Source organism: Ruditapes philippinarum, unplaced genomic scaffold (assembly GCF_026571515.1).
Source record: "Ruditapes philippinarum isolate M1 unplaced genomic scaffold, ASM2657151v2 ctg1180_1_1_1_1, whole genome shotgun sequence".
In the NCBI taxonomy this organism is placed as follows: domain Eukaryota; kingdom Metazoa; phylum Mollusca; class Bivalvia; order Venerida; family Veneridae; genus Ruditapes; species Ruditapes philippinarum.
Window position 1 is genome coordinate 75,179 of NW_026860099.1, and position 22,426 is coordinate 97,604.

The window sequence follows — 22,426 nt, forward strand, 5'->3', positions numbered from 1 at the left end:
CTTCAAAAAATGACTGACAGCAATTTATATTTACCCCCACCCAGCCAAAATCACACCTAAAATATACCAATATGGGCAATCTTCATGAAGGTGCAGCATACTCCAGAATCCTCCCGATTCCTTTAAAAATATCAGTAACATGCAGTGCAAGCTATGGCATTTTCAGAAATGACCAATAAAGTGTCTGTCATACGTTTAGATTTTTCACAAAATTTATCTGAAATTTCTTACTTGTTTGGCGCCAACTGTCAAAGCTTGATTTTTAACTTTTTCACCTCCATTCGGAAATACATATAAAGCTACCAAAATGCTTAGTTTCAGGTAAAAACCCAAAAATACTTCTCATTTCCTACACACAAACAAGAATGAAATACAATGACAGAGAAATATCAGAAGTTATCAGTACCTTCAAAACACCATGTCTGAGTTATAAAAAAATTTGACCGGGGCCATCATTCGAATATGTCCCCTGCCCCCTTATGACGTATTACTTCCGCTTACAGTATAGAAGAAGTATACGCGGGTACAATAGAAATCCTGAACAACTTATTAATCTTATTATTATTCACATACATGCATGTATTAAAATGATTTTACAAAACTGCGCTGACATTTTTTGTCTATAACAATAACTACAATTACTTTTATTAACCTTTAACCTCATATAGACATGTTTTGACGGCTTTTCGCCTCCCAATTTAAGCCCCATACACTGTTTTTCGTTTGAGAAATGTTGATAAAAAAGTGAGCACTTTTTCGGCACCGCCCCTATCAAAAAGGTATTTCACGGGATTGCCAGAAGGGGGATGTGCCCCCTTGTGTTTCGGGGGATTGAAGAAAAATTTCGGACATGTGACAAGCTACAAATGGCCTCAGGTCGATCGTAAGGTAACGTGTAACCAACACTGAAAAGCCTTTCACTCTATCACAATACATTGAGAAGTTGCAGCACTTTGAAATTAGTTTTGATGGAAAAGAAAACAATGCAATTTTGAGACGTCTGTTACAGTGGCTATGGTCTAGTCAACATGTGTGCCATGTTTCTACAGTACTGAAGCATTTTTTATAATTTCATAGCAGTTTGAACTTGTTACATGAGGCTTTTCAGTTTTCAATGAAAATGGCCATTTTTCACAATATGCTCATGCGGTAATGGGGTTAATATCAGAAATTTCAAACTGAAAATTTTACTAAATTTTGGTTTTTTATTGAAATAAATTTTTAAAAAGATTTGGGGGCAGATTTTTAAAACATAGTTAAGAAAAAATAAAAATGTCTAATCAATTTAAAACAAATTAAACTTTTTTAAAGCTTGTCAACCTTTTTATTTTGGGAATTTAAATGGGAAGAAGGCGGTTGGGAGAATTTGGGTCGGGCCCGGGGACAGCGTGGGGGAGAAATGAAGATTTTGGGTAGTGGAAAACTTTAATAAATTAAATTTTAAATTTACTAGTGGAAAATGTTTTGGGGGAATTAAAACCACCCCAGAAAAACAGTTTGGGAAAAGCTATCAAATTTATGGGAAATTGGGGAAAAAAAAATAATGGGGATTTTTAAAAATTAAATGGGATTTAAATTTAGAGAACATAGGTGATATATATATATAATTGAAATGAAGATCTCTCATCGGTCATAATTAAAGTTAAAAATATTATATATATAATTAGCAAAAACTTATGTGCTTCTATATGCCTTCGGATTGGCTACATATAATGTATATGACATTTTGTTAATGAACTGCAACCAAATAATTTTATTTGTGTATAGCCATGCCAACGTTAACACAGTACTAAAGTTTTACTATCACCATATAAATACAGTTATAAGGGTTGTTAGGGTTTGATAAGATAAGGCTTCTTTAACACATGTACATACGTTATTTCAGGAGGACACCGAATATGAAGTATTGACGTTTAACTGTAAGTTGATCATTTATATTATGTTTATCATTTTATGTGTAGTTCATTATTATTTATATCACGGCGTCTTTGTTAAAAATCGGAATTATTGTTTTTAATTAATTAGTTGATGAAATCCTCCTTTGACATAAAGTATCGTTTAAAGGGGCTTCACTGAGGATATTTTGTATGACGGGACTGAAAATAAATTTTCAAGATTAATGTTCCATTTTATGCAAACTTTCAGATCATTCGCTCACTACGTTGTACCAGAACAATTATTCTTATTGTAATGTCGGAAAATTGTAAAGCGTTGCAACGCTTTTCTTTTTAATCAGGCTACAAATAACACAAAATTACGATTTTCAAATTATTTCTGATTATATTTCCTAAATATCTTTAGTGTACCTTTCTCTTTCTATTTAAAAATGCACGCCTCCAGATGAGCCAAAATATTTCAAGAAAATAAGTATTGAGAAAAATGTACTGAAATTTTAAGAAAGTTAAAAAACATTTAAGATTCAAGTTATATTTAGAATGCACGTGCGGTTTAAGACTGGTGTTTTAGTATTTATCATCATATTTCTACTGCGCTACTAACGCAGTAAGGGCTGATTTAGCATATATTTACCTCTTTTTGGTATTTTTTGCGGATTGTAAGTGCCGATTGCAATATGTTAATTACTTTATTTGGTCACCTCACAATATTTTACTTTTAAATACATTTCCAAAATTTTCATGAAAATCAACATGAATCTGGAGGCTTGCTGCTTTAAAGTGCAATGCTATAGTTGACCTCAGTGGTGTGCCTTTAACAAACTATCCGCTCACTACACTGTACTACAACTTATATTCGTGTTATTGATCATTTATTATACACACATAGGTAAATGTACAGGTATATAGAACACAGTATATAGTAGTGTATATAAAATTAACTAGTACCGGTAGATTGGAGGCATATGACTTTATCAGATATAAATCTCGCATGATGTTAATGTGACTATTTTAATCTATATAATGACTTAATTTTAAAAATCATCCAGGACATGTGAAACTGATAATCCAGACAACGAAGATACAGACTAATCACTCATAATTTGTAGACAAAGGAACACTTACTAAGACCTATAATGGCGGATACAGAATATTTGATCAATAAGAATGATTCCACATCGGAGCCACGGGGACATGAACCGTCAGTTTTTGACAGAATATTGCGACCAATATTAGCAGAAACAGTTGGTGTGACATTGTTTGTATTTGTGGGATGTTGTTCACTGGTCAGTGGTCAGTTAGTTAATGCAGCACTAGGACATGGTTTAACTATTGCGATACTGATTATGGGGTTAGGAGAAATAAGGTAAGTCATTTATCTGTGGTATGAACATAGTGTATTCTGCTAGTTTATTTTATACACAATTACGTTAAAACACATTTAGTTTCACGACCAAGGCAAGTTAAAATATTAAGGAATCAATACAGGAAAATCTACATAATTTTCAGACAACACCAGTGAAATCAAAACAATGAAAAAGATTATTGTACATTTTTATAGCCATATATTCAGCAATATGAACTTGTCAAGATTATAGTCCGGTTGAATGAAAACTGTACAAACACTTGTATATGAATCTATGTCTATTTTTTTCAGTGGTGGTCATTTTAATCCTGCAGTAACTTTAGGAGTGACGCTAGCCGGTGGTCTGCCCGTATATCTAGCCCCAGGTTACTTCGTTGGACAAATATTAGGCGGTATTCTTGGGGCTTCGCTTGTTAGGGCAAGTATTTATTGAAAGTTGAAATTTACTGAAAAATCCTTTAGATATGGGCATTTTTTTTATTTATATCATCATATCAATAAATAATTTTAAACTGTCTATACATGATTGTATTACGAGTCATGTGTGTGTGACTGGATCATTCAGGGTATGTGAGGAATTGTCATCTATCTATGTACACGTGTTTGAGATGCATTATTTCAATGTCATCACCTTATTTAAAGGGAAATTGTATCATAGTTTGGGTACCTTCCTGTTGAAAATGTGTCAGAGTTAAATCATATACATGCACTGTGCGTTAACTGGAGTGCAGGTATTAGTTACCCGCTCTCCAGAGAATGCCCATTTATTGACTCATTTTTTGCTGGGGTTTACTTATTGTGACGGAAGAGGAAGGGAAAGCGACAGAAATATCATATTCAGATGCTCGTTAATTGGTTACTTTTTCCCGGGATTTCATATTGTGACAACAGGGAACGTGTTTTTATGTTTGACTATGATAATAAGGAGAAAGAACATCAAATTCTCGGCAATCTGATTAATACTCGGGGGCTACGCCCCCTCGTACAAATCAGATAACATCCGTGTTTCGGTGCTCTTTCTATTACTAACTCGATATGTAATGGTTTATATTTCTATATTATATAACTAACGAAATTTCAAGATTCAGACACGTGCTAACGCCTCATCTAAATGAAATCACAGTTTACAAAATCTGTCTTAAAATGTTGAAAAACGAGAACTACCTGTAAAATTTACCATATATTTATTAAGTTTTCAATCTCTTCTTGATTTTATGCACACACGCTGTCACGCTCGCTAAAATATGCATCTAAAGATATGCATGGGTGAATGTAAAAGCAACTTATGATTGATTGATGATATATATTTTATAAGTTTAACATACTTATGAAATGATTTGTGATGAATTTAAATAAAAATTATATATGAAATTTATTTTTTCATAAAGAAGGTCGTTGTCATGCAGCGTGTTTCTCCCATCAGTAAATCGGTACTCCAGATAGATCTTTAACAGTCTGGACTGTATAAATTAGTGGTGGTATTGGGAGAATATTGATGAATATGTTCAATATTTATCTTATTATTTAAAATATCATTTTATGCAAATTTTAACACAAACGGATTGTGCCCTTTTTTTCATGAGAAGTTACCAAAAGTGTAATTTTCTCCCTAAACTTTATACGTTTTATGTATGTCTTCCTATTTTCATTATTAAAAACTAATACAATTATATGGGCCTTTTAATCTTTCAACGTAAAATAATAATATAAATTTTATGTCCAGTGCAGCAATTCATGTGTATATTTAATAAGTATGTTAATTTTGGTGAAACGTAGAAATGTAGATTAATGTCAAGTGCCATCTAAGTTTAGTAAATTTCTCCCACACAATGTCCAAGTGAAAATACGTGAGGTCAAATTTCAACCCAAGGGTTTGTCCCAATTGGTTCCCAGCAAAGTTACATTTTAAAAAACCTGGTTTTTGCCAGATTATCTTAGGTCAATCCCAGACAATGTCAAGTGTAAGCTTAGATAATGTCAAGTTTTATCAAAGATAGTGTCAAGTTTATATTAAAAAATTGAAAACTTAAATAATGTCAAATGCAATCGAATACATAAAAGCATTGACAATGTAATGACAATGTAAATTTATTTGTAGGTGCTTTTATTAAGTTATCGTATACACGCCTAATGATGATAACTAATCATTGATTTTCAGGGAACTTTACCGAAGGTGGAATATTCTAAAATAGGGGGTGGAGTTCATCATCTAAATAAATTTGAAGATGTCGGGATGAAAACTGTGGAGGATGTCGAGCCTGGTTGGGGTCTACTTATTGAAATGGTGCTGACAACTGTGCTTGTGTTTACAGTGCTAATGACAGCTGTCAATGCTAGAACTAAAACAAAATTGGCTCCTCTGGCTATAGGATTTGCTGTTGTTGTCGACATTATGGCTGGGTAGGAATTGTTTCCCTTTCAAAGAAATAGAATATTTGATAGAATTTTATTGTTTATCATAAAAAAATTAACTTATGATATCCTAGTGATCATCATGTTAATTATGCGCACTGTTCATACTTTCATATATAAACATCAATAACCTTTAAACGATTTGTATTTAAGGGGCATGCTGACGGTGCCTCTATGAACCCAGCAAGAGCTCTCGGGCCGGCCATCGTGGCATCAGCCTGTTTTAAACAACGCCTGGACATACCACTATATATTACTGGATAGGTCAATCCCTCGGTGCGTTACTTGCAGCCTTTGTACACAAGTAAGTTTAATGACAATTTATAACTCTTAGTGTAGACTTGATTCAACCAATTAATAATCAATATGAAGATGCTGCTGGTAATGAAACCGTATTGTGAAGATTCTATTACATGCGCGAAAAAGAATTCCAAACATTAGATATTTATCTCTAAAATAGATAAAAAGAAGTTTATCAAATGTCAATGAAATTCAGTACCTACACGAGGCTGATTTGTACTAGGGGGCGTAACTAAGATAGCTAGATATTTCACAATTGCAAATCTTCTCCGATATATAATGATAACCATCCTTTATTCTTTTTGTGCCCCCACTTTAGTGGCGGGCTTTTCGATTTCCCCTTGTCCGTCCGTCCTTCCGTCCGTCCGTCTGTTCACTTTTGTGTCGCACGTAACTCAAAAAGTATTTGACCTAGAGTCATGAAACTTTACAGGAATGTTAATCAGCATGTGTAGTTGTGCACCTGGGTATATTCGTCTGGATATTTTTAGTATTTTTAGAGTTATTGCCCTTGACTTAGTAAATTTTTGCAATTTTCAACTTGTGTGGCACGTAACTCAAAACGTATTTGATCTAGAGTCATAAAACTTTACAGGAATGTTGATCAGCATGTGTAGTTGTGCACTTGGGTATTTTCGTCTGGATATTTTTAGTATTTTTTAGAGTTATTGCCCTTGACTTAGTAAATTTTTGCAATTTTCAACTTGTGTGGCATGTAACTCAAAACGTATTTGATCTAGAGTCATGAAACTTTACAGGAATGTTGATCAGCATGTGTAGTTGTACACTTGGGTATTTTCGTCTGGATTTATTTAGTATTTTTTAGAGTTATTGCCCTTGACTTAGTAAATTTTTGCAATTTTCAACTTGTGTGGCATGTAACTCAAAACGTATTTGATCTAGAGTCATGAAACTTTACAGGAATGTTGATCAGCATGTGTAGTTGTGCATCTGGGTATTTTCCTCTGGATATTTTTAGTATTTTTAGAGTTATTGCCCTTGACTTAGTAAAATTTTGCAATTTTCAACTTGTGTCGCATGTTACTCAAAAATGATTTGACCTAGAGTCATGAAACTTTACTGGAATGTTGATCAGCATGTGTTGTTGTTCACCTGGGTATGTTCGTCTGGATATTTAGAGTTATTGCCCTTGACTTAGTAAATTTTTGCATTTTTCAACTTGTGTCACATGTTACTCATAAAAGGATTTGACATAGAGCCATGCAACTTTACAGGAATGTTGATCAGCATGTGTAGTTGTGCACCTGGGTATTTTTGTCTGGATTTATTTAGTATTTTTAGAGTTATTTCCCTTAACTTAGAAAAAAATTGCAATTTTCAACTTGTGTCGCATGTAACTCAAAAAGTATTTGACATAGAGTCATTAAACCTTATGGGAAGGTTGCTCAGCATATTTAGTTTTGCACCTGGGGTTTTGCTTGTGGATTTATCAAGTATTTGTAGAGTTATTACCCTTGACATAGTAAAAACCGTTTCATTATGTTGTACTTATGCACCTTGGGGTTTGCTCGTGGATTTATTCAGTATTTGTAAAGTTCTTGCCCTTTAATTAGTAAAAGATTTTTAGTTTTCAGAAAATACTGCTCTAGAGTCATAAGATTGACAGAACAGTGGCGCGGTGGGGGCACCCGTGTCCTATGGACACATTTCTAGTTTAAAGACTGGTCTTGACAATAATACAAACTTTTTACATTATAGAAAATCATCAGTTTATGTGTATGTTTATTGGCGACGCCGGTGAGCGGCGTCGTCTATTATGGAACGCTTTTTATTTTTGCCTATGGAAGGAGCTGTTATTATTAGCAGTTAATTTCATGTTGTGTTAATTAGTTTTATTTTGATTCGTAAAAATCAAGTAAACAAATGTGTTGTTATATTTGTATTTAATAACTTTATGTAAAAAGCATGTGCATTGTGATATTATTTTCACGAAATTGCAGGTTAAGTTTAACAGCTTGTCCCTTAGTTTTAATGACAATACTAAAACCCGGATTTCGAATATCGTTGTGGTCTAGATTGAGGCCGTATCAGTTCATTCATTCATTTATACATTTTCAAAATTTTCCTACAAGAAGAAAGTTCACACCTGCAATTGAGTATAAGGATAGGTAATGGAAACTGTTGTAAACGATTATCCTATTGATTTTATCCTTATTACATTTATCTGTTGCGCAGAATGGTTGTTTTTACAAAGTGTACCAGTATCCGGATGTTGAAAGCTATCCGATTTTTCTGCAATTACTGCTGACACATGGCCATCTGTTTTTTTTATGAATACTTTACCATTAATTTGCATGGTTTGATAAAACTGAACCTGCAGCATTTCATAATTTTGCTGTTTAGGGTGTTCTTTTGGGTTCAGGTTTTCTTTATTGTAAGGGGAAGTAACTCATGTTTACTAAATTATTTGTTCTTTTCTGTCTATCTTAGGTATTACTTATAATACTATTTTTGTTGTATATAATTCACCAGTTGTAAGGTCATCACAAAGCATGTTAATGTTAATGTTAGGATTTCATATTTATTTAATATAAACTGGGAATTATTAATGTTATGTGCATACATGTATATCTTAGACAGTAGTAGATCTATATTGATATGTTGAGACTTATAATTTTTCTGCATTTAAAAGAGATACAGTTATGTCATTATTATTAAAGGGATGAGACTTTCATTTAAAGTTATAAATGATAAAACATGTATTGATTGAAAATGTCCTTAAACTTGGATCAAGCAATATAATAATATAAAGTCTCAAAAAATCATATTCTGAATAGTTATTCTATTTTTTTTCTAAACATGTGCATAGTTTGAAAAGGACAGCTTCTGTCTTATCTATTTGTAATGAAGGGACACCGGTCTCAACCTCCAGGTCTCCTGAGTCAACCCGACAACAGACTGTACATAGAGTAGATTGTTACTTGCCCTTGAATAAATTTGTGCACTAAATTTATAGTGGGTGATTTGTGCCACATGAAAACCAACATAGTACAAAAAGTAACAAAGTGGTTTGTTTGTTGCATTTTCATGTTTTTGCCCGGTGCCCTTGATGCAAAATACAAATCAGCCTTCATAAAATTTCTTACGTTGGTCACAGGTTTGAGTTCTGGTCAAGCTCAAAGTTTTTCTCATCCTGTGACTGCATATAAGCATGAGTTCAATTTCCTATGCTCTGTAACATAAGAAATTCACGAACACAAATCAATATAGTGGGGAAATATGTTGTGGTTTAGAACTGTTTCATTATTAAAGAGAAAATGTGTAGCAGGCCGGATAGCTCAGTTGGTCTTCTGAAAGTCATGGGTTCGAGTCATGGTCAGGCAGTTTCAGTCAGGGTTTAGAAGTGGTTTTTTCAATTGACACATGTTTGATTCATTTAACAGATTGCATTATTTGAAATGGACAAGGGCAGTATTGTATGATACTTTTAGATCTACAAAGGGCATTTGATACAGTTGAACACACTATACTGCACATGAAGAAGTTGTTTTTTCTTCTTCTTCATGAAACTTCAAGCATCTGCCATATATAATGACATTCTTACATGGTTTAAGTCTTATCTCTGATAGTAGCTGGTTGATGTGGCTGGTACTTATTCTACTACAGTCACTGCTCTGAGTACCTATGCTGTCCCCCTGATGTTCATTTTAGGTCCTTTTTTATGTTCTAATATATGTCAATTACATGTCTTCAACCCTAAGCAGTAAGCTTTTATTATAATGCACAGGCACGAGTATCAGACCTTGGAAGAAAAAATATGGCCAGATTGATAAAAACCTGTGTTCATTTCTTAAAGTGTCAACAACCAAAAATAAAATGTAAATAATGACCCCCTTTAAAAATATACTTCAAGTTGATAGTATATTTTTAAAGGGGATCATTATTTACATTTTTTGGGGGGTTTTTATAAACACAGTTTTTTTATCAATCTGGTCATCTGGTCATATTTTTTCTTCCCAGGTCCGATACTCGTGCCTGTGATTATATGCTGATGACTCAGGAATCCTTGTGTCTCATAAAATAAATCTGAAGAAATTCTTTCTTATAGCATGAGTCTTATAAGATTGCTTAATTGACTATAAATTGTCTTTGCATCTTGGCAAGACAGAGTCTATTCTTTTTTGGTTTAAGTTTCAACTTAAACTGGCCCTAGCCTCCAGGTCACATGTAATGGTACTGCTATAAAGTACACATCTTTTGTTAAGTATTTAGGTGCAAATCTGGATCAAATTCTTTTGGCGTCGCCCTTTGATGCTTTGCATCAATGATTTTCTTGTATACTCTTGTATGAACATGATTAACATACTCTAATAAGATTAGATGGCCACATATTGCTGGTATTATCTTGTAAAGCTTTAATCTTTTTATCTTAACGATGTACAGTTTTATACGTAATAGAAATATCATCCTAACACAAACGTATTTGATTTGTACTCAGATTGCCAAGTGTTTTGATGTTCTTTCTCTTTTGTATCGAAGGCAAGAATAAAAAACACTTTCCTTGTAGTCACAATATGAAACCCCAGAATAAACGAACCAATGTACGAGTATCTAAATATGATTTTTGTCTATCATTATCCCTTACTTTATTCGCTACTGTACTGTAAATAAGTGCTCAGGTGAGGCGGGGCTATGTACGCTCGATAACAAGAGGGTATCACAGCAAAAGATATGCCTTCGAAGTAAATTGATTGTATTTCTTATGAAAGAAAAGCTATACATATTATCAACAGAAGACATTTGAATTTAGTTTATCCTACAAACAATTTTCTTTTTTTTAAATTTGCCTTTTAAGGATATTAATAATAGTACAATTTAAAAGTCCCGACTTTGATCATTAATAATTTACACAGTTATATGAATGATCCATGAAAATATAAACTTCCGAAGGCAAAATCCTTAATGTAATTATAAGATTTCGCGGCTCTAATATTCAGATAATCAACGACAAACAATATTTTTATGCCCCCGCCATGTAATGGCCGGGGCATATAGTGTTACCCTGTTCCGTCCTTCCGTCATTCGTCATTCCGTCCTTCGTCATTTCCGTCCTTCCGTCATTCTGTCATTCCGTCATCATCAGTTTCCGTTCATTATCTTAGTAACGGTTGCACATATTCAACTCAAATTTGGCATATGGATATGTCATGAGAAAATACAGGTCAAGTTCGAATTTGGTCATGGTTCGATGATTTTTGGCAGAGTTATGCCCCCTTTTACTTTTGAAAATAATATGAAATTTTCAGTTTCCGTTCATTATCTCCCCAACGGTACAACACATTCAACTCAAAATTTGACATATGGATATGTCATGAGAAAATACAGGTCAAGTTTGAATTTGGTCATGGTTCGATGATTTTTGGCAGAGTTATGCTCCTTTTACTTTGAAAATAATATGAAATTTTCAGTTTCTGTTTTATTATCTCCCCAACAGTACAACACATTCAAACTCAAATTTCACATAATGGATATGTTTTTGGAATGCCCAGGCCAAGTTCGAAATTGGTCATGGTTCAATGATTTTTGGCAGAGTAATGCCCCTTTCACTTTGAAAATAATATGAAAATTTACAGTTTCTGTTCATTATCTACCCAACAGTGTTACATATTCAACTCAAATTTGATATATGGATATGTCAAAGGACAATGGGCAGGTCAAGTTGGAATTTGGTCATGGTTCGATGATTTTTTGGCAGAGTTATGTCCCTTTCACTTTGAAAATAATATAGATACATCTTAGGAATAAGCAGTTTAAGTTTGAATTTGGTCATGGTTCAATGATTTTGGACAAACTTATCTTTCTTGAATATTGGAAAAAATTTGAACTTTTCAGTTTCAGCACTCATACTTTTGAGGAAATGTATTGTAGCCATTATTTTGGCTACAAATATGAAATATGCTATTTTCAAAAGGTTAAGACTGAATAATTTCAGTGCCTTGAACATTGTATGAAAATGGTTTTGTGTAAACGTTTGAAAGTTTTAAGGGCTTTGAACTTAAAATGAAAACAATAATTTGTGCAAACAAATTTGGAACTAAATATTATAACATCTGAAATTTTGGCTGCATGCGGGGGCATCCGTGGCATGATGACACATTTCTAGTTTATAAAAGATTTGCATATAAAGGGGCATAAATTTGCCTTTGTACACTTAGGCCCACCCGTATTCAAAATATATACACAGGCATTGGAATTATTCAACAGTTATCCTGTAGCCATGTTCTAAGGACAGACAGACTGACGTTCTATTGTTTTCTTTAGCCACATTAAAGAATCAAAGCACAGAAGGCGCTGAATTTGTTTGGGTCTCAGAATGTCAGAAAGGTGGCGGATTCAGGCCCGGGCTTCAGGGCTGCAGTCCCCCCCCCCCAGCTCAGCCCAAAGATACGTTTATATTGTATATTATATTTTTGGCAGTTTCAAACTTTATTGGCTGTAGTGTACTCCCTTATCAAAACAGTAATTGCTGTCATCTTGTTGTTAATCTCCTGTCTGGGGGCTTGGCAGAGATCTTTATCTATCAACATGCTTCAATGACTTCCATGTTTAAACTGCATTATTGATTGGCTTATTACTTTCCAAAGGTCTAATAAAATTAATAGTCACAGATAGCGGCAAATAGATGTGTTACATTGTACATCATATTTTACTATCTTTGTTTTTCCATTTCCTATAATTAAGAAAATAAAGAAATTGAAAATTATTATTTGTAAATTAAAGAGATGGCAAGTTTTATAAAGATAATATTAAAGGAATCGCATTTTAATAACTTGTTTTACTAAGATTTTTATTAAGATGAAATAATTGGTTATATGCTTTAATAACTTTTTATGGCAGTTCTATTTTTAAATAAAATTTAAATTGTACTGACCTCTTTAGTACATTGATGGAAAAAAATATTATTTTTTTTGTATATTAGGGAGGCAATATTTTAATACCACTTTACTTTGGAAAATCGTCTAGATGAGTTAAATGGATCAATTGTTTGAATTTATTTTTGTCAACAGTTGTGCACACATTGGTTAGTGTGCTGTTATTTTGTGAATACTCACTACTTTAAACTCCAGTGGGGAATTCTTTTTGAAAGACCCTGGCCTGTAAACACTAACCTATACAAAATATAGTATTTTGTAAAACCATCCAAAAGGTACCATAAACAGCACTAGAAAGTCAAGGAAATAACACCATTTTCAACCTCATATTTCAAAATTTTCTCGGTCTATGGGAGGGGACACCCCTCCCAGGCCCACCCCAATTACATACATATTTTTCTTAATTCTGTATCACCCGAATGTTTACAAAAAACATTAGTATACTCGTATATAAGCAAAGTACATTGCCAATCATAAGACGAGCTATAAACACATCAATTACAAAATTTGTCAAATGAACAAGTTGCTGGCCCAATCTTCAATTTTCGCCCGTTGCATTATTTTGTCAAATCCCCCCCCCCCCCAGGAAACCATGTTCTGTATCCGCCCCTGTGACCAGTGAGATTATAAAAAGAAAACCATATTATTCTAAAGTAGGGTTTGTAACGACGCTAACTGTTGTTTAACACTTGTGTAAATAGTCATGGCGCTTTCTACAAGCATGTATATCTATAAAGAATAAAACAATATTAGAAATCTTCGGCCATTTGGGAATTATTTTGCTTGAAAATTAATGCGCCTGTCATGTGACCATATTTACGCAATGATCTCCCCTGAATTTTTCGGTCTTACTGTTACATAATAAGGGAAGTAACCGCTTCAAAAAAAGGACTACTTTCGGTATTTGCAATTAACAGCATTAGAGTCTGAAATTTCGCTACCATTATTTGTTTGGTCTGACGACCCAAACAAATAAAAACAACTACATAGAGACTTAAGAAATAAATGACCTCGAAGAGAAAGTTCCTTTACCTATTGTTATTTTAGTCACATAATTATTATCCTGTAGGTACGGACCATTAGACGCCAAACATCAAACTGTAATATTACGCCAAACACCAAACCGTAATATGGCCGAGGAAATCTTCGGTTGTGTAGAAAATAGTAAAATCTTACGCAGGCTGCCGGACACATCGGACCGGATTAATTAGCTTGAGGATTACTGATTGCGTCGGTAACGAGGCCAGTAACCCGACAGCTAGATATTTCCGCCTGTACCGACAGCCGGTGTTTTATTCTTTTTCTTCCATATCACATAGTAATCATATCTCGGAAAGGAACTGAAAAAACTGTTGTTTTCATTTAGCACTTTTTTGTCAGTAGCATATGAATTTACAACTTCATTCATAACGGCACAAGAGCGGTCAGTGATCACAGGTGTTGCTTTAAATTAGCCAATTGTGGGTGATTGACTTGTTTGTTCACTGTGTAGCAGGAGATACAATAATCAATGATAGGCCGAAACGTTTTGTTTTTTTTCATTAAAGGCCATCAATAACGCAAAGTTTCATTCGAATTGCATACGTAGAATAGTATAAGGGAAGTAGTATGGACAAATGAATTTAAAAATGATTAAAGGGCCGAAAACTGACAATTATCAATGATCTGTAAAATTTCGACGAAATGCACAACTAGACTTTGTTTTGTGACACACAGAGAGACAGACAGTAATACTGACGGACGGACAGACAAAGAGACGACAAAGAAGTGATCCTTATAAGTCGTTGCTACTTGTAGCCTGTAGTAGCTACTGTGTAGCAGGCAACACAAAAACCATTTACAGGCCAAAAAGCCTCCATAACTCAGCCAAAAATCATTCAACCGTAAACCCAATGTACAAATCATTTAACTGTAAAATCTGTGTAATATGCGCAAGTGCTTGAGCTACCGATCATTCCCGTAAAGTTTCATTTAAATTTCATAACTAGTATAAGAGAAGTAGACCGGACAAACTTTAAAATTTAAAATCATTATTTAAAGGGCCATAAGTAACCAAAATCATTAAACTGGAAAATGTCGACGGTATGCACAACTAGACCTGGTACTGATCATTCCAGTAAAATTCAAATGGAATTGCACTGAGTAGTACGAGTTAGTTATGTGACGAACGGACAATATAGACGGACAGGCAGACGGACAGACAGACAGTTGATGGGGAAGTTATCCCTATACTAGTATATTATTTATGATTCCGATACACCAAGTATGGGAAAATATGCAAGAAAAAATATCTGCTTGCGGTTCAGATCGGAATAACCGTCCCAGAGGTACCCACCGATTGGCGGCAACTCGGCAAACCTCGTCACCATCCAATGAGCGGACCTTCGGGACTAATATTCCGATCGTAAACTACAACACTATTATCATTCAAGAAGTGACGTCATTGACGTGATGTGATCATATGTAAGTTATATGATTGTCTCCAGGGCATCATTATGTAGCAAAATGGTATCAAGAATTGCTTCTACTGTTATAAGATAATTATAGTGTTAGTCAAAATTTTGCGTCTTTAATGTGGTATAGTGTTATACCCTAAAAATTATCTCTCTTATGTGATATGGTATCGTTAATGTTATATGATTGTCTGTAAAATTGAGCTTACTGCTTGTGTGATTCTTATTAAATCTTTATTTTCAGACTTCTATTTGCTGCTACCAAACCAACGCTGGATAGCCCGAACTTGAAGAATCTGATCACGTCGCAATCACAGCTTCAAACCATGACGAAATGTAATCATCATTAAACAATGTATATTTGTCTTGACTTGTAAATATGGTAATGAACACGTTTTAATATATAAGCATGTTTTCTAAACATTCGTGAAATATACATGGCCTACTTTCATTGCGCACACGGGTGAGGTTTCCAAAAGTAGGGACACTCGGATATTGCCAAGGTGCACATTAATTATGAGCCGCGTCACGAGAAAAACCAACATAATGTGTTTGCGACCAGTATGGATCCAGACCAGCCTGCGCATCCGCGCAGTCTGATCAGGATCCATGCTGTTCGCTATCAGTTTCTCTACTTGTAATAGAGTTGGTAAGCGAACAGCATGGATCCTGATCAGACTGCGAGGATGCGCAGGCTGATCGGGATCCATGCTGGTCGCAAACCCATTATGTTAGTTTTGTCGTGACGCGGCTCATATTATTGTTTTAATCTGCAATTCTTTCTTTAAGTATATAATTATATTATCAAGAAAGAAAGAAAAAGTTCAATAACTACCAGCCGTATAATATTCGTTTCTATATAACACTTTTGCGGCGAATGTGTAAACATGCGGTTCTTGTGTTCAACTTTAATAATTTGTTTGTATTGAATTTTGCCTTGTATTGTCTGTCGATTATTTAATAAAATGTTTTGGGCATTTGCAATTTACAATAAATATGTTGACCGACTATAAATGACAGTTCAAATGATTTGATGTAGATGTGATATTGGTCGTCGCCAGGCTTTTATCTGTTAATGTAAATATATATGCATATGTATTTATATATATAGCTGTTTTTTCGCAAATTGTATAAAATGTGTTTTTTTATATTGTATTGTTATAATTAATGTATTGTTAATTACATGTATATTATATATTATGGGTCGAAATAAAATTTGGATACTATGTCAATTCTTCAACTTTTATTTTTCAACTTAATATTTCTGGATTCCGGTTGTACGTTGCAATTGAAATTATCTGACGTTTTTTTAGCATAATGTTAAACTATTGTTTAGCAACATCCGTACTGATATGAATTCATTTACGACATGATAAGTTCGTTCGTTCATGTTTATACATTTCAAACCTTTAGTACAGACCACGAACTATCACCACAGCACTGATACAGAAAATAAGCAGCTATAGGTTTATTTTTGTTAGGTTTTTTAATCTCTGTTCATTTTTATAAAGTATTAAGCAATCGGCGAGTGTCTAAGTTCAAAGGGGTTAACTTCGCCTTTTATTTAAAGTAAGACATTACCCAAGAACGCAAATCATTAAATTGTTTTGATAGGTATGTCGTTTTAAGTGAAATTTATAATCAATATTCATACTTTATTTCAGCCTCATTCGTACATTTACATACATGAAACATACATATCTTAACATATAAACACCCATTATATTAAAGAATTTCAAGAGACATATATATATTTATTACATTTTACAACATAGAGAAATATCCCATTGTTAAAATATTACATATAATAAATTTAAATTTAAAAAAAAACTTGCTAAGGAACCACAGCTTATTGTAATATATTTTTAGAACTGTCATTAAAACTGCTATAAATTATAAAGAAATTTAGCCTACATGAGACATTAAACAGGTTTCGACACAATATCTAGTCTTAGTTACCAGAAATTTTTGAGTTTAAGACATTGTTTAAAATATATTGTCTTCATACATTTTCAATAATATTTATCGTAAATCATTATACATTAAAACAATCGAGAATAACATAACATAGCATTTATCTTGAGTGTTATCGAAGAATGGATATTTTCTCTCTAATTAAAAGTCCTTCTAACGTTCATTTTCTAAACGTAAAGGAAGCAATGTCGGACCGTATATGTCACGGACCGAATATGGCACACGTGTGACATATTAGGTCCGAATTTGTCAGACGTGTGGCATATTCGGCCAAATATGGCACACTTTACAGTCGAAAATGGAACATAAAATGTGCCATATCCGGTTGGATTGAGTTTTTCTATGCTCACCAAACCGTATTTGTCACTGACCAAAAATGTGCACATAAAAATGAAAATACCAAAGTATACGTCACATGTGGATTTTTATTTAAACTCGAGTAAGTCTGTTTTGCACAAAACCGTTTATTAAAATTAACCTAATGACAGAATTGCAAATACCACAACTGACATCTAGATCACCATGATCATTACCAGCAGCAGCATTATCATCATTATTATCATCATTATCATCATGATTATCACAAGTATGTAATAAAAATATTTTATTGAATTTTTTAAAAGTATAAAATAAACAAATATTTCACCAAATAAGCGCAAAACATATTTCGTGAGTATCGTACTGCAATAACCCTGTAATCAAGAAAATATATTCGTCTAGCACTAAAATATGTTTGGTTTATTTCTAGCTGCTTGAACAAAATGATTCCAGGCCCCGTTATAAATCTACAAGCTATTAGTTTAAACATATTTATTTATGTTCGATTACGAAACACGTTCTTTCAACTTTATTTATAACTTGAGTGACCTTTTCCTGGAGATAACCAGTACTGGTGTCAAATGAGGAATTATAGTTGTGACCCGAGTTGGTCCCGAACCTACAATCCTGGAATTGAAAGGTAAACATTTTAGCCATTAGACTAGCATTACCCCTTATCATTGTACCATCCATATTTTGTGATTCATCAGGAAAAAATCACATCTTGCTAGAGCTTTAATGGCACATATGCTGTGACCATGCAAAAATCAAACGTAGAATGCATGTTAAAGTCTATCAAACAGTTTGTTTGAAACAGCTTCAACGCGTTCAATCGTCATTTCGAAAATGACCATACTGGTTTTAGGCATAACACAACGTTAAAGGAGCAAATGAATAGAACGCCATTCATACTATCTCCTCTCGTGCGCACCACTTTAAGGTTATACATCTGGTTTTATTTGCAGCGTGAAGAAAATGATTTATGAGAATATTCAAAAATCGTTTTTTCGTGATTAATGAAGTTTGATTTTGTTTATATGTAAGTCACGGCGTGATAAGAACGTAAGATATACCTACAAGTTTAATTACTATGCCCTAGTTCAAATACTGTTGACGCTACACGCGACACAAATTGACTATTTCCGATATGACTAAATCAAGGGCAATAACTCTGGCATGACTGCCCGATTCGACAAGTGCACAATACATAATGTGACCAACGTTCATGTAAAATTTCATGACCCTAACTAAAGTAATTATGGAGCAACACTTAAGATTCCGGAAAGGACAGACGCATGCACTTAGGATAAGTAAAACGTTTAAATACCCCCCCCCCCCCTTCAGAGTGGGGGCATTAAAAAGTCGATATTTTATCTTAAAGTTAATAAATATTAATGTCCAAAGCAGCACAGCAGTCATCTTACTGGTAAAATGATAAGGCGGCGTGGACTATATTACTGATTTACGATGACGATGATGATGTATCATTGATGATAATGATGATTATGTTGTTATTGTTGATGATGGAGCTAGATTAAAACGGCGATGATAATAAGTTTACAGTGTAAACTGTGTGACATACACGGTCAGGAATTTACAAACAAACTGCAGAAACGTATATGGCACATAAACACAGCTGTGATTGATTCGGCCGAATATGTCCCACACGTGTGACACATACGTTCCGTGACATGTACGGCCCGACAAAGCAACACCATAAAGTAATTTGCTTAAAGCAACACATATATTGTACAGGGTTATTACACGGTATTCTACAGCGTTAACACACGTATTGTACAGTGTTCATACACGATGCTGTACAGAGTTCATACACAATAATGTTCAGTATTATTAAACGGCATTGTACATGGTTCATACACGGTATTGTACACATGGTTCATACACGGTATTATACAGGGTTCATACGCGCTATTGTATAGGGTTCATACACAATATTGTACAGGGTCATTGCACTGTATTGTACATGGTTCATACACGATATTGTAAAGGTTTCATACACGATATTGTACAAGGTTCATACACGATATTGTACAGGGACAATGCACGGTATTGAACAGGGTTAATACACGATATTGTTCAGGGTTCATACACGATATTGTACACCATAAATACACTGTATTGTACATGGTTCATACACGGTATTGTACAGCAATAAAACACGGTATTGTACAGAGTTCAAACTTGGTATAGTAAAGGATTCATACACGATATTCTAAATGGTTCATACACGGTCTTGTACAGGGGTCATACACGATATTATACATGGTTCATACACGGTCTTGTACAGGGTTCATACACGATACTGTACATGATTCATACACGGTCTTGTACAGAATTCATACACGATATTGTACATGGTTCATACACGGTATTGTACAGAGTTTATACACGGTATTGTTCAGGGTTCATACACGATATTGTACATGGTTCATACATGGTATTGTACATGGTTCATACACGGTATATTACAGCATAAACACACGGTTTTGTACAGTGTTCATACACGGTATTGTTCGGGGTTCATACACGGTATTGTACAGCATTTACTAGTATACACAGTATTGTACAGAGTTCATACACGGTATTGTTTAGGGTTCATACACGGTATTGTACAGGGTTCATAATGATATTGTACAGGGTTCATACATGGTAGTGTACATGTTCATACACGGTATTGTACAGGGTTCATAATGGTATTGTATAGGGTTCATACATGGTAATGTACATTTTCATACACGGTATTGTACAACATTAATACACTATATTGTAGAGGCTTCATACATGATATTGTACAGGATTCAAACATGTTATTGGCCATGGTTTATACACAAAATTGTACAGCATTAATACACGGTATTGTACATGCTTCATACACGGTATTTTACAGGGTTCATTCACGATATTGTTCAGCATTAATAAGCGGTACCATACAGACTTCATACATGGTATTGTACAGGCTTAATACATGGTGTTGTACAGGGTTTATACACGGTATTGTACAGGGTTTATACACGGTATTGTACAGAGTTTATACACGGTATTGTACAGAGTTCATACAAGTTATTGTACAGGGTTCATACACGATATTGTACAGGGTTCATATCGAAATTGCACAGGGTTCAAACATGGTATTGTACAGGGTTCATATTTGTTAGTGTACAGGGTTCATACACAGTATTGTACAGGATTCAGACACGAAATTGTACAGGGTTCATACACGGTTTTGAACAGGGTTCATATACGGTAGTGTACAGAGTTCATACACATGGTTGTACAGTGTTAATACACGGTATTGTACAGCTTTGATATGCGATAATAATTGAACAGCTTTCATACAAGGCATTGTACAAGTATCATACAAGGTATTGTACAGGGTTCATACACGGCATTGTACATATTTCATACATGATATTGTACTGGCTTTATACATAGTATTGTACAAGGTTCATGCAAGGAAATGAACAGGGTTCATACACGGCATTGTACAGGTTCCTTGCACAGTATCGTACAGGTAACGCAGTAATACACGGTATTGTACAGGCTTCATACATGGTATTGTACAGCGTTCATACACGGTCTTGAACCTGGTTCATACACGATAATGTACAGCATTAATACACTGTATTATACAGGCTTCATACATGGTATTGTACAGGGTTCATACACGGTAGTGTACAGGGTTCATACACGATATTGTACAGGGTTCATACCCGGTATTGTACAGGGTTCATTCACGGTATTGTACAGGTATCATACCCGATAGTGTACAGGGTTCATACCCGGTACTGTAAAGGGTTCATACACGGTACTGTCTACGGTTCATACATGGTATTGTACAGGTATCATACCCGATAGTGTACAGGGTTCATACCCGGTACTGTGCAGGGTTCATACACGGTATTGTACACGGTTCATACAAGGATTGAAATACTTCTTTTAATAATTTTCAAAATTTTCATTAAAAATTTCATAAACAGAAAAAATATCTTACTAGTGTTTGAAGACAAGGGGAAGTAAATCTTACATTTAAAACATTTTAAAACTGTATGTATTTATCATTTATGAGTACTCGAAAGCCCGCTAATATTTGACCAATAAAAAAACATCAGACATTTAAAAGGCATAAATGATATTGATATTTTAATAATGCATACCTCATCTGTAGTAGTTAAAAAAGATATTGTGACATGGCATATAAAAAAATTGAGCATTGAAAATACTTCCGTAATAGGGAAAATATATGTGGATATAGTTTAAAATTGTTCGGCATCCGTTGAGACAACGAGGATCCTAAAATGCATATTTATCCCAGATATCTAAACTTCAGTGCGTCCAACAGTGTTTATGATATAACCTTTAATTATCAATTTCTTCACATTTGACCAGCAACTCACCCCATGCGTTTTCTGAACAGATGACCATCAGACAAGAAATCAATTTCGCTTCCCTAGCGACCCCTTCATTACAAATTCGAGCTCTCGAGTTAAGCGGCCGACTATTTGTTTGGGTCGTCAGACCAAACAAATAATGGTAGCGAAATTTCAGAGTCTAATGCTGTTAATTGCAAATGCCGAAAGTAGTCCATTTTTTTGAAGCGGTTACTTCCCTTTATATGTACACTAACGCCGAAAAATTCAGGGGAGATCACTGCGTAAAGATGGTCAAAGACAGACGCAATAATTTTCAAGCAAAATAATTCCCGAATGGTCGAAGATTTTTAATATTGTTTTATTGTATTTTATGATAGAAAATAAGTAAATACAAAGCGGACATTCAATCTCTGACACAGAAGTT

General features: G+C 34.2%; 1 protein-coding gene across 1 annotated transcript; it reads left to right on the plus strand.

Annotated features, from left to right (window-relative positions):
* Positions 1-1,793: 1,793 nt before the first annotated feature.
* Positions 1,794-5,942, plus strand: LOC132758890 (aquaporin-8-like). Its single transcript, XM_060750597.1, has 5 exons — positions 1,794-1,919; positions 2,945-3,261; positions 3,553-3,679; positions 5,420-5,661; positions 5,827-5,942. The coding sequence occupies exons 2-5, from the start codon at positions 3,032-3,034 to the stop codon at positions 5,849-5,851; spliced, it is 624 nt and encodes a 207-aa protein (XP_060606580.1). The 5' UTR covers positions 1,794-1,919; positions 2,945-3,031; the 3' UTR covers positions 5,852-5,942.
* The last annotated feature ends 16,484 nt before the right edge of the window (positions 5,943-22,426 follow it).

Bases quoted from the DNA above. Each gene is read 5' to 3' on its own strand.
- LOC132758890 (XM_060750597.1), top strand. From the start codon at position 3,032: ATGGCGGATACAGAATATTTGATCAATAAGAATGATTCCACATCGGAG. The intron at 3,262-3,552 runs GTAAGTCATTTA...TATTTTTTTCAG, and splicing joins ATGGGGTTAGGAGAAATAAG to TGGTGGTCATTTTAATCCTG. The intron at 3,680-5,419 runs GCAAGTATTTAT...ATTGATTTTCAG, and splicing joins TTGGGGCTTCGCTTGTTAGG to GGAACTTTACCGAAGGTGGA.